At 35.6% G+C, this 25,620-nt stretch overlaps 1 protein-coding gene across 1 annotated transcript; it reads left to right on the top strand.

Moving 5' to 3' along the window:
* The first annotated feature begins 607 nt into the window (after positions 1 to 607).
* LOC118193958 (uncharacterized) lies at positions 608 to 18,366 on the top strand. The gene is made up of 3 exons (XM_035365128.2): positions 608 to 759; positions 8,325 to 8,700; positions 18,078 to 18,366. The coding sequence occupies exons 1-3, from the start codon at positions 715 to 717 to the stop codon at positions 18,200 to 18,202; spliced, it is 546 nt and encodes a 181-aa protein (XP_035221019.1). The 5' UTR covers positions 608 to 714; the 3' UTR covers positions 18,203 to 18,366.
* The last annotated feature ends 7,254 nt before the right edge of the window (positions 18,367 to 25,620 follow it).

Here is a 25,620-nt window from a genome sequence, read left to right as displayed (position 1 = left end):
GTCATCAAATTTTGAATAACGTAGTTCTCCACCCGAATATGAGCGTCTGGTTCCTGCATTTCGAATTGGTTTGATTATCTATTTCATCTTTTGTATACTTTATAACGAATTTTTGATTCAGAAACTTAACGATTTCAAAGCGAGCAGTGGCAACACACTGTACGGTGTAAAATATTTTTTATTACCAGCTCGCGAGACATAAGAGAAACATAAGAGAAATGTATATCGAAAATTCTAAAGATATGCAGTCTTTAAATATTTTCAGCCTAAATGCTTTCGAAACATATATGTATATGTAAATGAAAAAAAAAAAAATATGCTTCTTTGAGCCTTTCAGATTTTTCTTTTTTTTTTTTTTAATTTAATGCAATTACTCATTTTGAATCTGAATAATAAGACATTATAATCAATGCACTTTCTTACGCGTTTAAAAAGGTAACAATATAGTGGGAAAACCAATACATTCATCATTCTTGTATGTTCGAGAAAGTTCAAGCGTGATAAACTTGACAGTGCCGTAAGGACGTCAAACGAAATTTAACTAAATTTCGATATCATTAGAAAATCAAGGAAATAACTGTGACTGCATCCGTTTCTTCTTCTTTTTCTTTATTTCCATGGGAGTTTCATCGTCACTTGAGGCAAAACGACGTTTTCAGTAACCGCTATTTTAGAGTGACGAAGCTTATTGGTAATAAGCCTATAATCTTTGACATGGGAGGTCTGAACTGTGTGCCTTCTGCTGATAGAAATCTTCCGGTAATATTTTGTAAAATATTTTTTGAAAAAGCATTTCTTTTAGAAAGTAAATGCTTTTAGAATTAGTTATTCTTAGAAGTAAGAATAATAGATGTGATGACGTGAAATTGTAATTTAGAATTAATTTAAACCAAACAAACCTTTTTTTTCTCTTGCAGTAAATTAAGTGTTAAAGAATTCTGTACTGAGAACATTTAAAATGCATTGGATCCATAAAATTTTTAAACATGTATTTAATGAAAATATCACTGTTACGTAATAAGTTCACGATTGCAATATTCAGTCCTTGATTTTTAGCATACTTTCCTGTATTAATTTCATGTTTTAAAATTTTCAAAATAAAACTTAAATTTTGGAATACGAAATCCTAAGCGTGATGGTTTGCGAAAAATGATATTGTTATTCTTAAGTTTTCAGCTACATAAGAGAAATGTATTTATGTAAAGTACTTAAAAATGAGAAACTGAATTGTATGGTCTCAAGGTCCACCAACGCCTAGCGAATAAGATTGCTGAATGTTGGTATTTCACTCAAGCTCAAAATCCGGCACGAGCTGATGGCACGAGTTTTCTGATTTTTTCTATGTCTGACGGAAATACTAGCCAATCTCCTTCAGAAAGTTTTCCATGTAAGCATTTCTAGCTTACATACTTAGAAGGTGCTTTGCCTTAATCAATTAAGCTAATCTTTCGTATACAATTTGGGTTGGCATTTTATTTTAGTTAGAATAGGGCTAAAATTTTTTATTTTTATCATTAATTTATTAAATTTTATATACAACATCGCATGCTTCCTTGTAACTATCGTATTTCATATTTCGAACAGAGTTTGATTTTTGGCGAGCATTCTGATGTATTGGGCATTTCGGTGATTTTTCTGCATGCGAATGAATATGAATGTGTTTCCTAGGAAAGTCTTACAGGAAGACATGTCCCTCGGCAGATAGCCATCGCTTGCTTCCCTAATTTAACTATCGTAAATGCAATGAAACAAATGGGTTCTACTGTAGAAAAATGCTCAATACTGAAGCTGTTACCGGTTTTCTGGGTAACTCGAAATGGGTTTTATTTCGCCAACGTTATAGCAGCCTTTTTCTTTTTTGTTACGTGTCAATGTTTTCCTTTAGTTTAATCTGATTGCAACTTCTTAGTTTAGTGATTGAGGGCTACCAATAACTACAAATCAACTGACAGTATTTTGAATTTTGACTATACTTTGAATTATTGGAATTTTAATTGCAGTTAAATGACCTTTGCTTTTAGTTAACTGGTTGGTACTAATTAATCACTGTCCCTTCACGTCTACAAAGAAGTATTTTCAGTAAGATAAATACTTGTTGTTTTCATGATTTAGAGTGAAAGAGTAAGAAAGCTATAACTGGTTGGTGTAATGATGAAGGTATAGTTAGTTCTCATTATGAATGTTAAGTTTGTACGAAAGGTTTACATCCGGGGCTTAATTTCTGAAATTAGAAGTGCCGGAGCCCATGAAGACTGAGAGGAAGGAAAGGAAAATTTAAAGTAAAATAGCTAAAAATTAAAATAATAAATTTAAATTAGGTACTTTTCCATTTTGTCGGCGCAGGCGATGAAGTTGCCAAAAATGGTACAACCGATTCGAAACGGAATATCCTCGCTGGTAACCTTTTACGACACATTTTCAAAACAAGTCGCAGCCATTTCTTATCAGATTTATTGTTTCTTTCAATACCACCATACAGTTACATAGAATTTTTACCAGATAGTTCAATTTTATGCCCTAAGACCATTCGCGGTAATTAAATCAACTAGGATGCAATCACACCGCTCACCCGAAGGCGAAAACACAGCAAAGGCAAAGTCCAGGGTTAAATTCATCATTTCTAATGAGAATGCGCTAGTGAAGTGAAGCACTGCGGTTTTACATAATTTCTGAGTAAGCTATTCGTACGAACTGAAATAATTCTTGCACTTAAATCATAATTTGGAATGCCAGTTTTAACTTGAAATCAATGTAAATAGTTTACTGAGAAAATTAGATTTTTGTAGCGTAGTTTACGTGAGATCACTTGGGGTCACGTGATATAAAACCGCGAATCAGGATGTTGTACCTAGAAAGCACAATAAATTCTTAAATTTGTCTTTTTACAAAATTTTAAACGGTATTAAAATGTTTATGCCTTCAAAATAAAAATTTTATAGAACTACCATTAGTTAACATTTTTTATATGTATACTGTGTGTTGTCGCCAATAAAGTCTGCTTGGCGAGACTTGCGCCGGCGAAACAGAAAAGTACCTTAAATTAATATTAATATTGATTTACTTAATTAAATTTAATTAATTTGAATTAAGAAAAGTTTAAAGAGAAATCGGTATTATTCCGTTTTGAGGGCCGTAAAAAAATTGTAGCGAAAATGTATGCGCGAAAGCGCCAAATCTAGCAAATGCGCCCATTTAACAGCGTGCCAAATCTAGCTTACGCGCTGATTTCAGATTGCCCAAGTTTATATAGTAGTTCTATATTTCTTAAGACTCCATTGAAATACTAGCTTAATTTTTAAATCCTTTTTTGATATCCTATGTATTTAACAATTTCGGAATTGCCCATGACGAAAAATCTGCGATAGAATTTTGGGTAAAGTGCAGAATCACCCACTGCTTGACGCGTTTTTAAGAATTGCACATACTCGATATCCTACACATCGACCTATTTTCACTTTAAAAAATCCAAGAATTGCACAAAAATGGCACTATGCACACCCTTGACTTTATCTATGTACATATCGACCTATTTTCACCTAAAAGGTAAAAGAAAATTGACAAAAATCCAACTGTTTTTACCCTTGTAAAAAAGCAAACAAATAAGTGGGCGATTCTGCACTTTACCGAGAATGTTTTCAAAGAAAAGGCATTATTCATTATAGAAAATTATGTTTGAACAACCAACGAGATGGCATTATGCTTTAGCGATAACTCGGTACCGAAGTAGCGCTGCAGGCATCCATTCAGTTATGTTTAGCAATTTTTATATACTAAATTAAAATAATGATTTGCATAGCTATATACTCTTATGCTTCCATTCAGTCATGTTTAGCATTTTATATATAAATTATAATAATAAAAAAGTATTTTATGAAATTAACCTTTAATCTAAAATTAAAACATCAATCTTGGATAGTTATTTACTATTATACTTCCTTTTTTGCGTTAGGGTTGCCTCATTTTTGGCAGCACTGGCATCAACAATAGTTTGGCGATTTTTTACGGCCCTCAAAACCGAATAGTACGGAGAAATCTAATTTATCTTATTTAGGGCACCGGCTGGAATTACAGCTCCACTTGGATGCTAAGAAGCAGCTCAGATGATTTCCGTCAGAGTTTAAGCCCTGATTACACGTATAATGTACTATTCTAAGAGATGACAGGTACCGCTATTTTTTTACAGCGCACCAAGGAAAAAAGATAAAACGATTAAAGCTTCACTATGGAGAAAAATAAGAATTCTAGAAACAGTATAAAGATGTGGAAAGAAATTTAACTGAAAAGTGTAGCTTTGAAAATAATTTTAGCCGTCAAGCAGAAATTTTCCCTTATGAAGTTTTCCTGTATACAACGTGAGCATAAACATAAGATTTCTCTGTACAAGTGCCAGCAGTGCCCCCCCCCCTGTTTGGTTACATCATTCAGAAAGTCTACTGGAGCTCACTGGCGTGGAACGTGCACGACCAGGGTGTCACTTTTAGTTGTTTGAGGAACACAAAATTTGCCCTCTATCATAAATTCATTGCATATCCTGGATAAAAGCCCCCCTATCATATTGGAGGGGGCTTTTCTTTCCTTAACCCTTTCGTGGGCCGTGGGAAGATTACTTCCCACCTGTATGTTCCTGGGAAATACACCTGTGGGAAGCGCAAAACCCACTATAATATATTGACTTTGCTATTATAACGTTGGGAACTCTAATTCCTACTTCAGTATTGTGCTGCCATAGTGTTCAATCGATTGAAAACAGAATTACCACATTTGTTTTGAAAGTTCGAACGCGTTGTGTGAGATCTGTTCCACTGAGACACCTGTTTTGATTTGACATTTGCATTGCTATAAGATTCTGCGACAAATGTAAGTAAAACGCTGTTTTTATTATAATAACGTTTCCTTCTTTTGTATATTTCTGCAGTAACTATCTAATATTGAATAATAAATAATGGGTGAAAAGTGAAAATACTGTTGCATCATGTATAAAAGCCACGTGCAAAAGGTATGTTGGAAAAATTAGAATATTTTTGAAAATACATTTGAAAATATTATTCAATTCTACCGAGAAAGAAAAAGGATTATTTTGGCATGATTTTTACCGAGGAAATTTTACAGAATATTGTTGACGAAATAAACTCATATGCAAAGAAGCCTAAGAGAAGGAAGAGATTGGGTCATACCACAAAAGACATTATCCTGAACTGGAAAGAAATCGCATCAGAAGAATTGAAAGCGTGGGTAGGTATGCATATACTCATGGGTATATACATCAATTGCCTGAACTGAAAAACTACTGGAGCACAGACTCTATTCTCAATGTTCAATCAGTAGCAAGAATAATAATCGCAAAGAGGTTCAAAAAAATAACTGAGACTTTACATGTAAACGATAACAGCACAAATGTGGGCAATTTGGGCATGATAAATTTCATAAAGTCAAGCCAATCCTCTCACAGCTCAATTATTCCATACCTAAAGTCTACGAACCTTCGTCAACATTATTAATAGATGAATGCATGATAGCTTTCAAAGGGAGAACTTCATTGAAGCAGTATATGCCAATGAAGCCTATAAAAAGAGGTTACAAGGTGTGGTGTTTAGCATACTCTAAAATTGGATATATTCAAAAATTTGAAATTTATTGTGGAAAAGAAACTTCTGATAATAAGGATAAAATATTGATCTTAGGGGAAACTGTAATAACTAAACTAACGGAAGATGTGAAACAGACCGATTATCTTATAGCCTATGATAACTATTTGACATCTTTTAGGCTTGCAAAAAGTCTACTAGTCTGTTTTCTGTGGGGATTTTGAGGCCGCAAAGGAAGGATCTTCCGTCAATACTGAAAGCTAATAACAAACTACAAAGAGGGGAATCAGTGTTCCTAACTAAGGAAGGAGTTGCTGCAATAAAGTGGATGGACAAAAAGGCTGTTACATTGTTGACTACTGCACATAATTCAGCGATTATTACATCTGTAAATCGTACAAAACAGGATGGTACTAAAACAGAAATACCTTGCCCTAAAGCTGTTGCCGTATATAACGATATCATGGGAGGGGTTGATTGCTTCGATCAAAGAAAAGAAAGGTACCAAATAGGGAGAAGATCTGTAGAATGGTGGCATAGTATTTTTTATTTTCTTACTGATCTTTGCATCATAAATAGTTTTATACTGTGGCAAGGAAACAAGAGAAACAGAAGTTTAAACCAGCTAACATTCCGTATAGCATTAACTCGTAAACTAATAGACGAATATTCCTTGAAAAAAGAAAGGCCGTCCTGCTAGCTTCCAAGCAAAAAGGTGTGCAGTTCCGGATGATGTACTCTTAGTCAATGTGGGAAATCATATGCCAAAGATGGTTTCCAACTATGGACGATGTAAGAAATGTAGCACAAAGGCCCAAGAAAAGAGGACCCGCTATATATGAGCAGTATCTGAAGTACCCTTGTGCATTGCAACATGTTTCTCATCTTTTCACGGCAAATAATCGCCTTTAAATTGAATTTTCTCTATGACCATAAAAGGTCCTGTGGGAAGTATACGTCCCACCCCTAGAATTTAAATATAAACAAAAAATTTGGCAAAATAAAATATATTTCCTTAAATGCTATTGTTTAATTGATAATAAAACATAAAAAAAAGGGAGAAATTCAAAAGAGAAATAAATGGCCCACGAAAGGGTTAAAGGACTTAACCTCTGTGCAAGGGGGCTCGAGTGCGAGGTAAAGACAGGCTTGCATTCAGAAGTTAGAATTAATTTTTAATGCATGTTTACCATTAAAACAAAATTTATGCGCTAAAATTGTGATTCACTTGCATAAAAGAAATGCTGGAGACCTTTTATTTAAGGCTCTGGTGCGCTTCGGCTGAAATTATAATTTATCTTAAACTGAGAAGTACCGGAACCGGCAATTTAAGTTCTGTATACATCTAGTCGAACTTAAGGATCAATCAGATGTCTATGACAGAATTTCTAGCGAAACTGGCTCTCATATCAACACCATTGAGAGCATGTGTGTACCTACATTAAGCGTGAGTTCTTCGGCAGTAGTCAGATGACATTTTGTATTCCTGCTTTGCGGAGTTTCTGTGGTGTCGCCAATACCGTAATTAGGAAGAGGAGGATCAATTCTGGGAATACGTGATTTGCATTATGTGTGTGTAACAATCATCCGACGCTGGCGATGAAATGTAGCCAAGAAAAGAGAACATGAGTATTTTTAGTCCAAACGGGCGTTAGATCCAAAGGGCCGTTAGTCTCAAAACGACATTTTGATTCGTTTCATTTTCTGCGTTGGTTCACTTTTCAAACTGTTGCCACCAAATATTACCGCCGTGTATTAAATTTAAAGAAACTAAATAATGAAGAATCTGCATTAATGTTTCTAGCATTGTGAAAAGACAACGGCACCTAGAGCCATCAAATTTTGAACAGTCCTTTATCCCAACATGGGCACTTGGAAGGCCGTATTTTGAATTTAATTTGTTTTATTATCTGTCATATTTTGTAACTCTTTAACGAATTTTTGATTAACATATTCAATGATTTCGAAGCGAGCAATGGCAACACTACGAAAAAAACATTATCTCCAGCCAGCGATACTTCTATCGGAAATTCTAAAGGTATGCTGTTTTGAAATAATTTGATATTGCTGTTGAATTGAATTCTATGTAGTTCAAGTGCGAAGAGCTTGATATTTAATAAATAAAGCTAACGCGCAGAAATTTTAAAAGAAACGCTCTTTTGGGCGTAATATAAAATGTAAAGCATTCAGACTTTTTTTTTGTAACGTATGTTTTCGACGCAGTTTTGGGTGACGGCTACCTTGGAAACATTGCTTTTTGGTGCCATTCTTGACGTCATAAAATTCGCAAAAATTATGAGATTTCTGTTTTACCAAACTGAAGCAGTATACTGATATGGAGAAGAAATCCATTTCATATTTGTAATAGATTTCTGTAATCTCGTTTTGAAAATAAACTACTGAAACTAAACTGTTTCGCCTTCTTACGATTCTTTGTTTCCAAACACATAGTGTTTTTACGATTTTTTTTAAAATCTTGCAAAACAAAACTAACGTGTATTTTTAAATGTCGGTCGTTCTTACAAGTGATCCAAACCCAATGTTTTATCATGTATTTATTGTTTTTAGAGGTTCCGAGTCTATCATCTTCCGAAATAAATGATATTTTACAAAAACCTTTTTTTTACAAGAGCTTTTGCGAAATCGTCTGTTTTTAAAATGAAACTGAAAGAACTAATGTTTCAGATTATTTTTTCATCACGAGATACAAAAACCATTTACATTAGTTTATTTTTTCAGGAACATTCAAGATTAACTTCCAGTTCTTCTGATGTTGCATCCTTCTGGAAAAAGTGCCGCAGTCCAGAGAACAGGAAAAAATTTCTTGTATTCGCTAGTATCTTCAAAACAAATTGTATTACCATTCTAGCAATCTTTATTTATTATGGACGAAATATGCAGCATTTCTACTTGGTAATAACTCTGTTAATGGCATTCGTAGTAATTGCTTTAATCTTTTCAATTCCTGTATGGAAGGAAATATGTTGCAAAGGTAGGCATGCTTATAAAGCATACGACGATATTTGGATCAGAAGTGAATCTATTGCAGAAATGCAGCTACAAGATTTGGACCAATCTAGTGAGGAGCTTCATGATTACCAAGAAAGTCTACAAAGTAAGTCTTGACAGCTAGTTATTGTAGAATCGAAGAGTTCTCTGCGTAGTGAAGAGGGTATTTACGTACCCTATTGCTCCATTCTAAATTCGTCGCTTGATGTTAATTTTTAATCTTTACTAATTACCTGTTATTGCTTAAGCTGTTAAAATATTTGGAGTAATCTTTCCTGGGAGAAAAACTTCAATGTAGATGCAAATTTAGTGAATTTAGACGGAAATTGATCGTAACAAATTATTCGTTACAATTCGTGTTCGTGTTCACAGTGGCCGAAGAGTAAGACCACTAACTGGTAGTTTGACTTAATCAAATGAGAGTTTCAGGGGATTTTTTCTTATATAACTGAAATAAAAACCAATTTCCTGTAGAAATTACTCCACAAAAGCACCTTTCATTTGCTTGTATTTTGCAACAAATTAGAATTATGAACAGATAAATTGAATCTTCGCGTTACGGCAGAATTCATGAAAGCTTCAAACTTGAGGTAAAATCAGTAATAATTCTCAGCTCCCTTAAAAATGCCTTAGCCTAAATAATCTCGAAAATGATTTGCATTTAAAATCTTCGCAAAAGTTTAATCACAGCTTTTAGATTTTTTCCTATAACATTCTTGCTTTTCATGCATTACGAGGGTCACAAGAGTCGGAGTGGAAAAGATCGCCGAACACTAGTAGTTTGATACGTGTTCTAAAGCTCTGCCGACATGTTGGTAATGTGGGCTTTTTGACTTCTGACGTGAGTATGACCCTATTTTCTCCCAGCAGTTTCTCTGTGAAACATTCTTTCCCTTAGGCATTGTAGCCTTATGCTTTTATTTTTATAAATTTTATGAATTCAACGGATTGTTAGCATGGGAGATTTCATGGCTTAGAGCGAAAACGTTATGACCAGCCCTACATTTTGCGATGAACGCGCCTGGATGACGTGGAAGGCACGTGATCAGGTGGAAGTGGTATTTAACTGCTGCTGGAGAGTCTGAAGAATCATTCTTTCACTTGCTTCTGTATGTGATGGGAAAGGCTGCGGATCTAAGCGACTTTGATAGAGGGCAGATTGTAATGGCTCGAAGGCTCGGAATAAGTATTTCCGAAACTGCACGACTCGTGGGTTGTTCGCGATCTACAGTTGTTAGTACGTATGAAAAGTGGATGAATGACGGTGAAACCAGCAGTAGACGACACGGTGTTGGACGTCCACACGTTACCAAAGAAAAACGTCGTCGTAGACTATCTCGCTCGCATGGTGAAGCAAAACCGAAGCCAGACAGTGGCTCAGCTGACAGCCGAATACAATGCAGGGCCAAGTAGAAAAGTATTGGAGCACACTGTTTTCAGCGGACACTGTTGGATATGGGGCTACGTAGCAAACGTCCCACTCGTGTGCCTTTGCTGAACAAGCGTCATCGCCAACTGCGCCTGCGCTGGGCCCTGGAACATCTCGAATGGTCCATGGATCAGTGGGAGAGAGTTGCCTGGTCAGATGAATCACGGTTTGTCATTCATCACGCCGATGGCCGTGTCAGGGTACGCCGTCTTCCAGGCGAATAGTTGCTCCCTCAATGCAGAGTAGGTCATACACAGGCCGGTGGTGACGGTATTATGCTCTGGGGGACGTTCTCTTGGGCGTCTCTGGGACCCGTAATTGTGGTAGAGCAGACCATGAATGCTACAGGGTATCTAAACATCATTGCGGAATAGTTGAACCCTTACATGGCCTCTGTTTTTCCAGCTAGAAATGGAATATTCCAACAGGACAACGCCCCGTGTCACAAGGCTACAATTGTGTTGGAGTGGTTCCAGGAACATGATGCTGATTTCCAGTCAATGTCCTGGCCGCCTAACTCACCGGATCTCAATCCGATAGAACACATTTGGGATGTCATGGGACGGCAGCTCAGAGGGTCAAAGACCACCAATTTGCAATATCTCGGATTTGCGTGACCATTGCTACAACATCTGGTACAATCTGTCTCCAGCCATGTATCAAGGACTTGTGGCATCCATGCCAAGGCGAGTTGAAGGATTTTTGCGCGCCAAAGGTGGCCCAACTTGTTATTGCCAGATGGTCATAATGTTTTGGCTCTTGAGTGTATGTGACGTGAATTTCAGCTAGCTAGATTATCTTTCAAAGTGCTTCACGAAGGCATTCCTATTCTTAAACAAGCCTTAAACGTCTCATGATTTCAGCATTTCTGGTGTTAAAAATTCACTTATAGTTGTTTAAAGTACTTATCCTCCGATGGTTCATTCAGATTTGAATTCAAACTTAATTGGTATAATTCACTTTCATCGTCTCAAAGATACCTTCAGAAGAGGCAGCTAATTTTCTAGTTTCTTAGAAATGTGGGTTACATTAACACGTTCACGTCGGGGCCAAATTGTTCTTCGCCGTGACACGGCGCTCGAATTTTCGCCACGTTTCATCTGCCGGCGCGCGATTATTACCTGTTCAAACCTGTATACGAGTTGTACATTTACGTTTGCTAATAGTTATTAATTATAATTGTCATTAAAAAGTTTTTATAATAAGCGTTAATTTTTTATTTTAATTTTCAGCGTCTAATAAAACAATAGAATGCGGAGCCACCGGTGGCCCGCGCCTGCGTGAACGTGTTAAATTCCATTCCGCCTGGACCTTCTAAAGTCGCTGAAGGCTGGTAGTACGGTCCGATGTTCGAATAATTGCGAATAGCCTGGATGCATTGGCGTTTTCGTAGCTTTCCCCATCTGTAATATGTATACAAGCTTGTTCCTTTAGAAAATCTTTCAAGAAGGCATTCCTTCCCTTAGACAGGTAGCCCTCAAGTGCTTTACCACGATGAAGCAAACCAAACCCCCTGAACATTTTTTATACACACGATGTTTAGATAAAAGAATTCTGGCCTCGTTAAAAGAAGCAAATCTGTAAAAACGATATTTAAATTTTTCTAGCCGATGGGGAAAGGGCTTTAAATATAAAGCACATAGATCCATGTGTATTAGAATACGTGTAATGTAATACATACATGCCTGGATTAGCAATTGTCACATGTATATTGCATGCATACTCAAAAACGCTCCCATAACAGCAGCTTTATCAAATGTTGAAGCCAGAAGTGCGCTGAATCAGAACTCAAAGTGCGCAAATCAATAAGCTATAAAATATATTCTCAAGGAAATTGGCAAGTTTCATGAACGTTGGGAGATTCAGTGGGATTGGATGATTTGGCTTATTCTAAGTAAAATAGCAAATGTTGTAATTTAAAATTTGTGAAATTTAAATGGAAAACACAGTGTCATTTTAAAGAAATATTGAATTGTATTCGGAAATACACTAAAAATTTGTTCCTTTAAATTAGCAACATGTCGAAAATTGCAAGTTTACAACAACTAATCTGAAAAGAATGCATGTCTTAGCTTGATGCCTGCATTTAGATTAATCGACAATAAAAGAATTTCGTACAGAATTCAAAATGTAATTTACAAAAGCTTGGGGTATAAATTGCGAATTTCTTCAAAGACAGCTTAATTTGTCAGACCTAAAATGTTCATTATCTTAACGTGTAAACCTCTGTGGCAGCATACTACTTCGCAGATGCGACTTTAGAAAATGCAGGCGGGATGGAATTTAGCCTTTTACGCGATGGATCTGTTTCAATTTCTTTTCTGAGCCCATTAGTGGCGGCGTGAGAAGACTGTGGTACGCTCATAATTTGACACGGCTTCAAATATCTGCGAATGGGTTGGCTGGATGGTCGCTTTCGTAGTTTTCTACAAATGTAGCGTGGTTTAAATTTCGGTTTACTTGATTATGGCAAAGCGCACTAGGGTTATCTGCCTGAGGGGAGGGATGCCTGCGGGGAAGCCTTTAGTCTCTTATACACATTACCCATGGAGAAAGTCACGAGAACTCGCATGCAGCCAGCCTGTTCCCCTGGATTCGATATCTGATCGGAATTACCAGTTTTATTTTATATGGTATAATATGGTGAACTTCGTATGTAACGCGAATGCAAATCAGTTTTCCGTAGGCAGCGCGAATTCACTAACCGTCAAGCTCAATACTGGCGAGTCGATCCTGTCTGCGAACAGGTCTGGCTGCATTGGCATTTTTGTGGTTTTCCCCATGTGAAACGTCGAATATGACTCGGTTTCCCTTAGGGATCCACAATGACCTTCCTTCCCTTAGGTAGACGGTGTGCTTTAGGTATAGTGATGGAACCCAATGAAGGCATAATTTGCATTTTCTTAAAAAAGGGGAAAATTTTGAAAACCATTTTTATCAAAACATGTGTTTATATAATCTTTGAAATATTAAAAAGATAACCAAATATTAAAATATAACTTTTCAAACAATTAAAATAGAACTTTTCAACTAATCAAAATGAAGGACAAAGTTGAAATCGGTGAGGAAAATATCAATAAAATTTAGTCAATATTTTGTGGTGGATGCTCTGTTTTGATAACAGCCTTGAGACTATCTGGCATAGAATTCCCCAAATTTTTCACTGCTTAAAAAGAAATTTTCCCCATTTCTATGGAAAAGCCTTTTCAAATGGTCCACATTCGTATTCCGTTATTTCCATACACTATTCATAAGTTATTCAATTGGATTTAAGTCAAGGGTGTGAGCTCGATAGTTACGAGTATGGGGATGTATGATGTAGCCCACATAGTCGGACTGTATGTGTTGCATGCTTGGGATCTTTGTCTATTGGGAGGAGAAGTTGCTGCATAAATGAAGTTTACCGAAGTTTTGTTAAACATTACGTTTCGAATATTCAGACATGTTGATTCACTGAATCATCAATGAACTGACGATTCTCGCCATCTGAACCTGACATGCAGCTCCATACCATCACATTTTTGTCCCCTTATTTTATGGTTGCTTGAACATGTTATCTTGCTCGATTTTAATGCTCTCCAAACTGAATACCTAATATTACGAATTAATGAGAATTTACTTCAATCGGAAAACATCATATTCAACCTAAATGCACTCTTTATTAAAATGCTGCCTTGTAAAAGACCTTTTCTTTCAATTAGTTTTGCTGATGATATGGTTTTTCTTCTGGCTATTCCAGTTTTTATAATCAGCCCGGTGAAAAGTTTTGGGGTGAATTATTTTGTTCAAGTCATCATTGAGCATTCTTATGACAGCACTTGAGATTTTTGGATTAATTTAACAATATTGACAACTTTTCTCTTGTCTAAAAGCCAGCTCTTTTTGGGGAGGGGACCACTTGGTTCATTTATCACACTACTAGACTATTTTAAATTTTTTAACATAGGTTTTAATGTGTATCGACTCCTGTTCGCTTCTTCATTTCTTTGAAGTGATTTATTCTGATCATGTTAAACGGATCATTATTTTTCTCTCTTCAGTCGTAGTTTTCACACCCTTACTAGCCATTTCAAAATTTGGTACTGTTCTGCTATCGGGACTGGAATAAAAAATGTATGTTAAACTGCGTGTATAACTTTGAGCATATATGCGTGTGTGTATATACTATATATATATATATATATATATATATATATATATATATATATATATATACGTACATGGCCATATCAGCACATACATCCATACATTTCTGAATTCATTTGCACTTGCTCCGATTTCAACATATGGAATGACAAAATATAATTTAATTTGTCCAAAACTCTGCATTGAACTTTCACTTTTGTCTTTCATTTTGCTTGGTTTAAAAGTTTAATTTATATTTGTAAGTTTATTAGTTTAAATTTAAATTTTTGTATTTATCTGTGTAACTTTCTTCAGTTTATATAAATGTGTTGATAAAAATATATAAATTGTAAAAATAAATTTTTCTCCACTTCTTGAGAAAATGAAAATGCGACTTCACTTATGCCCATCACTTAATTTCTCCACGAAAACTTTCTTTCTCTTAGGCAGATAGAATCGGTATCCTTTGTGATAATTTAGTAAATTTTTTCCTAAGATTTTCAAGGTTCGTATATTTGATCAAAGGAGGTCTTGCAATGTGAAAAAATATGTTCAGTCTACACAGTCGAACATCACGAACAATATTTCAGATTTCTTAAACATAAAATAGATAATTGTAACATAAGTATTTAAACATATTAAGTATTTTGTGTTAACAATTATTATGATTTAAACCTTCGCTATAACTTTCCCGTAATCCTCACCAGCATACAAATTAGGTGGTAGCGTGATTGAGGATTTTGAATGTTTTAATGTTGCTTTTAGCAGCGTCGCCTGCAGTTTGTCATATCACCCACCCAGTTCTACCAATGAATATCCCGGCTTTAGCTATTTTTGCTAGCCGACGTTAAAATGCATCGTTAAAATATTGAGCCAGCTTAAGTACACCAATTTCTGTAGTCTCCCACTACTCTAATTTTAATTTGAAAGTTCAATTTATTTTAAATGTCCGCAAGTGGTAGATTATTCGTATGCACAAGAGGCAGAGTATATTTGTATGCACAAGAAAAGTTGAGCTTTCAGTTCAGTTAAGGAGTTAATAAAAAGGTTATTTGTACCTTCGTAGGGCTTATTTTTAGAACTTGCCCGTTCATCTACTAGGATCAATAAGACTTTGATTTAATTTCTGCACAATGTAGAGCACTATAAATATAGTATTTTAACCATAAGACTAAATGTCTTCATCGAAATTTGTGCTCAAAATACGATGGAGTAAAGTAAATGTAAAGGAAATAATTCTACCGCGTCAGCATATTTAGGACCTTAAGTTTAAAGATTAAACTGGAGCTCCCGAGCTCAAAATTTAGTTCTGCGATTTCAAAATATTCAGTAACCTTCTGGCTTCTAATTAGCGCCATTATCGCATAAGCTGATTAGCGACAGTCTATAGGGTAGAGTAGATTAGTCTTGTCGGTTTTTGACAACGATGCATTATGTATTGTCTGCAGTGTCCTTTGTAAGCTATTGCACAACCTGACTGGTTTTTTTTCCTAGCTTTTCATCACGTTAAAGACAAGACAAAGGCTTTCTTAGCGATGCACAAAAGACAGCAAAAACAATGTAAATTGAAAGGTTGGTTTTGGTTTTATGAGATTACGGCAAAGCCTCGAGGGTTATCTGCCGAAGAGGAGGGATGCCTTCGTGGAGGAATTTTTAAGAGAACTCTGGCTCGTATATACATTACACACGGGAAAACCACGAAAACGCCCATGCAGCCAGCCCATTCGCGGGATTCGAACCTCGTATCAAACTACCAGTGTTCAGCGACATTTATCGCTGGTGGGCGCGCAAATTGAAAGGAAAGTCTAAATTACTTTATATATTAAAATGACTTACTTATGGCAGCTTAAATCTCTATTTTTAGATGCATCAGTTCTTTCGGAGCTCCAGTATTCGAAAAACAGATCTCGTATCACTTTAAATAAATTAATAAATAAGTAAAAAATTCGGAATTATTGTCGACGCCCCTAGCGTCCCATTGTAACGAGGGGGGTCAATAAAGTACCCCCTGCTTTCCTATCAACAAACTTTCTGGAGGATTTTCAGCTCGCAAGTATTTTTATGTGCCCCCATGCTGCACGGACATTATATATTCAGAAACATTCACACCTCCTCCGGGGTCGATACTACGCGCCCACCGGTACGGCAGCCAGCGTCGCTAGCCACTATACTAATCAAGACTGCCTTATTTATACATACTTGCCCCAAAAAAAAAAAAAAAAAAAAAAAAAAAAAAAAAACTCAAATGTTTCAGATTTTACATTACGTCCAAAGGGGTATTTTTTTAACGTTTTGTGTGGTTACCTTTATTTATTAAATATCGTGTTCTTCGCACTTAAACCATAAAATTAAGTTCAATAGCAGTGTCGCAAAATAATTTTAAAATGAACATATCTTTAGAATTTCCGATACACAGTTCCGCGCGCTGGAAATAAAAAGGTTCCCCCCCCCCCGCTGCCATTGCTCGCTTTGAAATCCTCGAGTTTGTTAATCAAAAATTCGTTACAATTTTACAAAATATGAAATTGATCATAAAAAAAATTCCAAATTTCAAATTCGGTCTTCCACATGCCCATATTAGTAGGAGGATTACGGCATTCAAAATTCGATGGCTCTATGCACCGTTGTTTTATCACAATGCGAGAAATACATACATTTATGCAGATTTTTCATTATTTAATTTCTTCAAATATAATGCAGGACTCGTAACATTTTGTGGCAACAGTTTGAAAAGTGAAACGGATATTTATAGTGATTCAACGCAAAATGAAAACAATAGTTCTTCAGGGTCAAAGATTCTTTGGACTAAAAACAATTAATGGATTTATTTCATACGAGTTGTTAGGGGAGGAGAAGCTAGAGGGAAGGGAAAGGAAAGGAAAAGCAATTTATTTATTTGACCAAATTTTTATTTCATTTCATTAAAAACATGCAAATCTGGTTATGATAAAATTTAATTTCTAAACTCGTCGGATTCGTTCTTTCTAACGCATATAAATACAGAAATTACTTGATCTGGTCAAAATGAGACCTAATAGCCCACATATACGATTTTACATAAGTCTGTGCTCATTAGGGGTGTGGGATAGCTTTTTGCAAAATTTGTATTTGTAATAAGTTACGAGAATCTTGTCATTGTATGATGATATGAAGGCCAAGAATTTAGACAATTTAGTGTTGTGCTTTTAAACGTTTTATAAAACCATCTATAAAAGAAATTTTTACGTATTAGACTTAAGTTCCGTGTTCTGCACTCCTTTTCTGTTTAAGGCCCACCAGCGGCCGAGCGGTAAAGCCGCTGAACACTGGTAGTTCGGTCCGAGGTTCGAATCCCGCGAACGGGCTGGCTGCATGGGCGTTTTCGTGGTTTTCCCCATGTGTAACGTGTATACGAGCCAGTTTCCCTTAGAAAGTCCTCCACGAAAGGCATCCCTCCACTTAGGCAGATAGCCCTAGTGTGATTTGCCATAATTAAATACACCACCACAACACCACCTTTTCTGTTTAATATCAGAGCTTCATAATAGCTGAAATCCTTTATAACGAAAAAAAAAGTCATCTGAAAGAACCCTCAGCAAACTTGTCTTAAGAGTTTTGTACGAAAACGTCTAAGTCAGAGAATTTGTACTCTTTGTCGTGGTCAGGTAGCAATAAATCAACTGAAACCAGGTAATTAAAAGCTTCATGTTCATCTTCGAATTGCTGAATACTTGCTATCTTTGGTAATTATTACACAAAAGAAAGAGTAATGACGCAAAAAATAGTTTTAAAACTGGTTATGTGTATAACTACAACAAAATGAAAAAATATTAAAATATTTAATTTCAATTTATAACTTGTATGCTTTTAAATAATTCATTTCTTTGTATAACCTATATTACAGTAAACATTCTCAAATTAAAATTTTCTTTTAATGATTAAATTTCCAGCTTCGTTCATGCCAGAAGAACCGTTGGCTGAAGATAATACGGTAGATGGTAGTTCCAAATACGACTTTCGAACATTTGGAAAGAAGGTTGTTGAATATCAAGGACTTCAAGAAACGGATGTGTAATTTTTAACTCGTTTTTTAAGCTCTACGCTAAATATGTACATCATTTTAGAATTTTTTAAACACCTGAAGTGTGCATGGCTGCAATTTTATTTATAGTGCCAGCTTATTGCAGATTTTGTACAGTTGTTCAATCTCTTCATATTAAATACGTTTTAATCCATTCAGATGCTTTTTTGTCATGTCTTTCTTTCACAGAAGGAAAAAATAAAAAAAAATTTCTATGGCAATGAAATAACGTATAGTAAATAAGCTTTTCTTATTTGCACACCAACTATTGTAACTGCATAATGTAGACATTCATTCAAATGGCTGAAATTGCTATTCATTGATAACTTTACTGATTTATTGAAAACATTAAATTCTTGATTAAAGAATTGAGCTGAAGAATAAGTATAAATTAGAGAAATTTTAATTGTTATACGATGTTTTATATCGGCAGCCAGGTTAAAGAACAGTATTTTTCTTTAATTTGAAAAATCGTTGTTAAATTAAATGTACTTTTTGACCATAAGCATGGTTATGAGAATTATTAACTTTTAAGAATGGAATGTTCTGTTTTCTTATTTAGTAAATTCATAACTTTTCTCAAGTGAGGAAAATAAAATTCCACCACTTTAGAAACCATGAGCTTATTGTTATTCACTATTCTAAAATAAACAGAAGTTTGTTTGCTCTACGATATAGTTTAATCTTCATCTGCAGGAAAAAATTAATTCCTAAATGTCGGGGCATAACTACTGAAATTAGGGGCACTAGAGCGAAGAAGGGACTTTGAAAACGTTGAACAGAAGTAAGCAAATAAAACGAAACGATGCAAAATTAAAATTTTACAAAATAAATAAAAGTGCCAAAAAATGAAGTTCAACCAACGACAAATAGCTAGAAAGTAATGCATCACAAAAACTGAATGAAAAGTTTTTTAGAAGTACTATTAGTAAGCAGATAAAACTACTTCCTTATTTTGGTTTCAAACTCATTACCGCCTTTTTTCAGGGCAGCTGAAGCTAACAAACATCCCCTGAATGTTAGGATAGCTCGGACGGTGAAGTCCCATTTTGTGCAGTGGCAGGTCAGCCGAAAAGAAAAATAAAGCAAGCCCTCGTTAACACGAATCCTTAGTCACCAAAAATAACGAGGTCATATTTAAAAAAATTGGTGTTAACTGGGGTCCCAAATTTTATTTTTGGAAATATTTTTATGCTCATTAATTATTTACAGTATATAGGTACATGTGTAACTGCAATAGTATGTTATGTAGGCCGTCACAGAAAGATCCACCAGCGGTCGAGCGGTAAAGTCGCTGAACATGAGTAGTTCGGTCCGAGGTTCGAATCCCGCAACACAGCTGGCTGCATGGGCGTTTTCGTGGTTGGAAAGGATTCAGATTGACTTTTCCTATCCCAATGCAGAATCTTGTAATAAAGATCTTAACATGTTAAAATTAAGAAGTGTAATATCTCGGACTGGTAGGACTTGCCTTGGTCCTGATGGCATAAGTTATTTGATGATAAAGTATCTGCCCCATGAATCTCTAGTGGTCTTTCTCGTTCTTTTATAATAGGGTATGGAAGGAACAAATTTTTCAAACTGCTTGGTGCAGGGCTTTTATAATCCCTATAGCAAAACCCGGCAAGGACCCGAAAAATCCTTTGAATTATCGCCCCATCGCGCTCACTAGCTGCCTTTGCAAGATTGTGGAAAAATAGTAAATCAGTCTCGCCTACTATCTGGAGAATAATCATTGCCTGTCGCTTACCAAAGTGATTTCCATAAGGGAAGATCTTTACTTGACAATGCCCTGTTCTTAGAAACCGCAGTACGCAATGCATTTGTGAAAAGAAATCGTATGGTTTCAATCTTCTTTGACATGGAAAAGACGTATGATAGAACTTAGCAGCATTGAATTTTTCATGACCTTTATAGCACTGGGCTGCAAGGTAATTTACCTACCTTCATTAAAAATTTTCTGAGGGACCACACATTCCAAGTTAAGATTGGATCGCTGCTATCTCGTGCATTTGTACAAGGTGTCCCCAAGTGTTCGGTGCTAAGTGTCACTCGTTTCAGCCTGAAAGTTAATTTCATTTTAAGATAACTTCCCCCACAGAACATGGTTCTCTGTATGTTGATGATTTGATGATCTACTGTCACGGTCAAGCTATGAGATATAATGAGAGACGACTGAAAATTCCTCTAAACAGAATAATGAAGTGGTCCAACAACAATGGTTTTAAATTTTCTAGCCAGAAGACCGTCTGCGTGCATTTCTGTTGCAAAAGAAATCAACATCCTGAACGAGGGCTGCATCTTGACTCTCCTTGATCCGAGTTGAGAAAAAATCAAAACTTCTACGAGTCTTATTTGACAGACAGCTCATTTCTTCCGCATATTTTAAATTTAAAGAAAAAAATGTGCTAAAGATCTCAAAATGCTGAACGTCCTAGCTAATAAATATTTCATGGGGACAAGAACATTGTTCTATGCTCCGCATATGTAGGGCTTTAATTCGTTCCAAACTTGACTATAGTTGTGTTATCTATAGATCAGCAAGACCACCTGTGCTACTGAAATTGGATCTAGTCCATCATCAAGCTCTACAGATATGCTGTGAAGCTTTCAGAACATCTCCAGTCCAAAGTTTATATGTCATCTGTTTTAAACCATCTCTGGAATTCAGACTTAAGCAGTTATCCCTTGAATTTCATTATCTAGTAATATAGCAAGCCCTTGAAGTAATATCGCAAGCCGAACATCCTGTCCGACTCATGACATCTGATCGGTACTGGCGTGTCTATCAAACACGTTCTTCATGTATCCAACATTTTGATCTTCGCATTCACTCACTAATCGAAGAATTCAACCTAAATGATCCCAAAAGCTTTTAACTTTTTCGGTATTTCTTCTTGGCATGAAATGAATATTCACCTACTTGACATTTTTGGAGGACTTAAGAAGAGCATTACCAATGATGTCCAATATCCACAAATGTTCCTAGAGCATAGAAGTCATTCTAACTATACAGCAATTTTTACTGATCTTATTAAATTTTGCAAAATGTGATGAGAAACATATCCAGAAATTTATCTTGGCTCAATTTTTCAGTTTGCGCCCAGAATGATTCACTTCGCGAAATTCTAAATTTATGGTAACTTATTTTCCTTTCTCTTTTGTCGTTCACTAACAGAGGTGAATCCTTCCTTCTTATTAACCCAAAACGAGCCAATATATAAATTTTGAATTCTTGAAAATTTTGAATAAAAGAATTTTTACCAGGTATGTCTAAAAACGCATTTACTTTATAAAATTTTATAATTTAAATATTTTTCGAAAAAAATAAAGAAAATTACTAAAAAGTACAAATTTTAAAAATAAATCGCAAAATAGCTGAGAATTGTTTTGGATTGAACTTTAATTTGTGAAAGAAGTCATCGAGTAAGTTTAATAAAAAAGATTCAATTAGCATTGAAAAGCTATAGTTTTGAGAGCTAATTTTTTAAAATATACTTGTGCGACTTTTGCAAAACTTGGTACTTTGGCATAACTTGAATCGTGAAATCGAAATATGGAAAAAATGGAAAATATGGATTTCAGTAAAAGTTAAATTTCATAACAAAATACCTACGTTAGAATAATGCTACACATAAATATAATGCATATCCTAAGTCGCGCTTTCCAGGCACGAAAAACGCAAGCTAAATTTCGTCAGTCGGTCCAGTAGAACGGGAAATGCAGAACTGTGCCTTTTTTTTCTGTGCAAAGTGTACATATATCTCCTGTGTTATACTTGTATAAGATTTTCCTTTAGTAATCTGCAAAATTATAATTTCTTTCATTGAAATTACACACAACTTAGTGTCTAGTATAGCGAACAACAAGATCAAGAACTTAAGAGCACGCCTACAGTAGAATGCGCATACGACTCTCAAAATAATATCATTTCGTTATTTCTAATGTTGATATTTAATTTTTTTTCTTTAAAATTAGTACTATTTAGGGTAAAAAAAGGGGATTAAATAAGGAAGCTTACGATCAGAATACTTTACATTCTGATTTTTATGTTAAATTTAATTATGGTATCATGGTTTTCATTCGGTAACGAATCGGACGTTCTCCGTTTAGACCGAATAAGGTTTATTTAAATAGTACATAAGGAAAAGATATAAAACAAGGAACTAGATATCAGAGGTATGGCACAATAAAGTGTGACGAATAGCAATTACTAAGGATGAACTGGAGTAACTTCGCCCTTATTTGAATATATATGTGGACTTAGCCGAATGCAAAAGTCGCAGTCTCGATAAGGTTTGTGGGTTTAGAAGTGAGATATACATGTTTTACAGTTTACTTTATCAACTGATATGAAGCTTAACAACGAAATTTATACTTATCAACAAACAACGTATATGCGATTCCATTCACAACTTTGAAAATCTAAAAATTCATCAAAAGTTTATTTTGTGTTTGGTCTGATTGTGGCAAAGCAGGAAAGGGCTGTGTGCCTTCGTGGAAATCATTCTAAAGAAAATTGTTACACATGGGAAAAACTATAAAAATACTCATGCAGCTAGCCTAATCGTCGGGATATGAACCCCAGTCGAAATGCCACTTTACAGCTCGGCTGCTGGTGAGACTAATCAAGAGCTTGAAAAATTGTACTGCGTCGCCCAAACGGTATAGAACTTAGCGAAGCCTACTGCGGTACGGAAGAGACCGGGTTCAGATCCCGGAAAAAGCATAGATGTTTGTATATGTATTGTGTCTTTACGGCATGTGTGTGTGTGTGTGTGTGTGTGTGTGTATGTGATTATGGCAAAGCCTCGAGGGCTATCTGCCTAAGAGGAGGGATGCCTTCGTGGAGGACTTTCTAAGGGAAACTGGCTCGTATACACGTTACACATGGGGAAAACCACGAAAACGCCCATGCAGCCAGCCCGTTCGCGGGATTCGAACCTCGGACCGAACTACCAGTGTTCAGCGACTTTACCGCTCGGCCGCTGGTGGGCCCTTTACGGCATGAGGACACTCTATATATATATATGGTGAAGCGAAAGTCCCTTCGATAAGTTAGTGCTAGGGGGAGAGGAGTGAGAGACCTTCGGACCCGTCCCTCCCCCGCTGTGCTATCCTTCAAAATTGGTGTCGGAACTGAGGGAAGTCGTTCTGTCGCCTGTATGATGCTCAAGCCTCTTGCCAACGACAGATACTACCTTGCTGTCCTTGCCACGATAAATTTCGTGGGCTTGTTCTGATGTTACTGTCAGACAAGTGAGATAAGTCACAACACAAAGCAACACGAAATTATACTGTATTGCAACATAGCCTGACTGTTTTTAATATGGTAAAATAACATTCTTCGTTTGGGAAAGTCATTGATGTCACTGATCCACAAGTAAAAAATACTTTAGTATGATAATTCAATCAATTGAAAATTAAGATGAATGCTTGAACAGCAGCTCTTTACATTTCACGAAAAAGTGGTTTGCATAATTTGCATGGATCGCAGCCATGGAAAGAGATATTGACTGTAGATGGCATCCAAAAACTCTCTGCATTCCATCTAAAGCAGGAGTGGAGAAAAGTTGATCGGCAGGCCGAATGCCGGCCTTATAAGTGCTTAATCCGGCCCGTTATGAAATCTTATAGAGGAATCATGCTATAACGGTAAGATAAAATTCGTTCATTGTAAATTACACTAAAATAAATTGTGTCCGATATAAGGAAAGGCAAAAAGGGAGATTTATTTTCACTTATTTTCAGCCGGAAAGATTGGTTTAGTTTGGTTGATTGTGGCAAATCACGCTATGGCTCAGAACCTAAAGGAAGTGGTGCCTTCGTGGAGGATTTCCTAAGAGAAACTGCCTTGTTTATACCTTACACATGTGGAAAACCACAAAACTCCCATGCAGGCAGCCCGTTCACCTGATCTAACCCAGATCGAATACTGTAATATTCAAAAATTTTATTGCTCTACCGTTAGTGCTCTACGATGAACTCTTTCCCAGGATAAACCTATTATATTAAAAACTATTAAAATAGTAAATCTCAAAATTTTCGTTATTCTTTGGAGTACGTTTTTAATACAGTTTTAATGCTAGCCAAATCTTGGAAAGTTTTCATTTTGCTTTATAGTCGGAGTTTTCGCTTTTAGTGTTTTAATTTCCAAGATTTAGAACTTTATTTCGAGTGACAGAAATACTGAATTGCTATTAAATTTCAAAATTTTTTTTTCAGTATTATGTATAATCACAAGTGTCATGAATATTTTATATCAATAGTTTAAAGTATAAATATCAAAGTGTCATCGTGACATGACTGTATACAAATTACAGAGTCACGTGATCATCTATCGCGGTTTAGCATTTTGCTTTGCCCATGCGAGAAAAGGCTGAAATGGGAATCGCTTTTACGTACGCTACCGAGCGAGGCTGAAACGGGAATCGCTTTTGCGTACGCTATCAAGGGGGGCTGAAATGGCACGAGCTTTAAGAAAGTCTGAACTGGGAAACCCAAAATGGGACATAACCGAAATTTTTGTTTGATCGACTGAAATAGCACTAAAGCTCTAAGGGTTTTGCCATGCAATTAAAAGTTTGAATTCACTGCAAATTATATCTGCTTCTTTTTAAAATTAAAATAAGCCCAAATATATCGTGAAGTAGAATAATTTATTATTTACACTTTCTGGTACAGTTTGAAAATAGGTTTAGAATAACAAGCAGTGAATTTAGAAATTTGTCTACAAAATTTTATGAGAATGGAGAGAAGGGAAATGTTCTTTACAGAAAAGAATGCGACTGGAGCATTCTTCGAATTACTTTTATATATAAAAAAAAAAAAAAATTACCAAATTATTAAGAAATTTAACACATAAACGGCACAAAATTTTTTAAGCAAGTTAAATTTGTTAGATTTCTGGGAAAGCCAATTTTTGTGAGGGATTGTAAAAGTTGTATTAGCGAAGAAATAAAAAATTTTGCCAATTCAAAAATGAGTGTATAAGATTATTTAGGATCAAGCTTGATTTTTCGAGCACAGCAAAGCACGCGAGGACTGTCCCCTTAATCCTCTGAATACGAATTTAAAAAAAAATTCCCTCGTTTTTTTATCCAAGTGAACAAAATATATTATAAATAAGATAAATTTACCATTTGGGATTTTTTTGATAAATGACTTTCGAGCCAAAGCCTGGGACACATATGTTCTATCCGTAGTTGATGAGGAGATACGTATGTCCCATACGTCGCGATCGACTTACTGTAAGCACACCTATTAAACTTTATTACATGAAATAGATTTTACATCATATGGTACAGGGTAAAGCATTTTTTGCATATCCCAACATTATACATTGGGCAACTTATTTGTTCTTTTCTCTATGTTCGTTTGTGTACAACGAGTACAGCGGCGTCTGGATTTTC

Source organism: Stegodyphus dumicola, chromosome 2, assembly GCF_044657685.1.
Source record: "Stegodyphus dumicola isolate Sdum_Otavi_A_Nest chromosome 2, ASM4465768v1".
Lineage (NCBI taxonomy): Eukaryota > Metazoa > Arthropoda > Arachnida > Araneae > Eresidae > Stegodyphus > Stegodyphus dumicola.
Note: the sequence above shows the minus strand (reverse complement) of the source record. Positions and strands in the feature narration are given on the sequence as shown.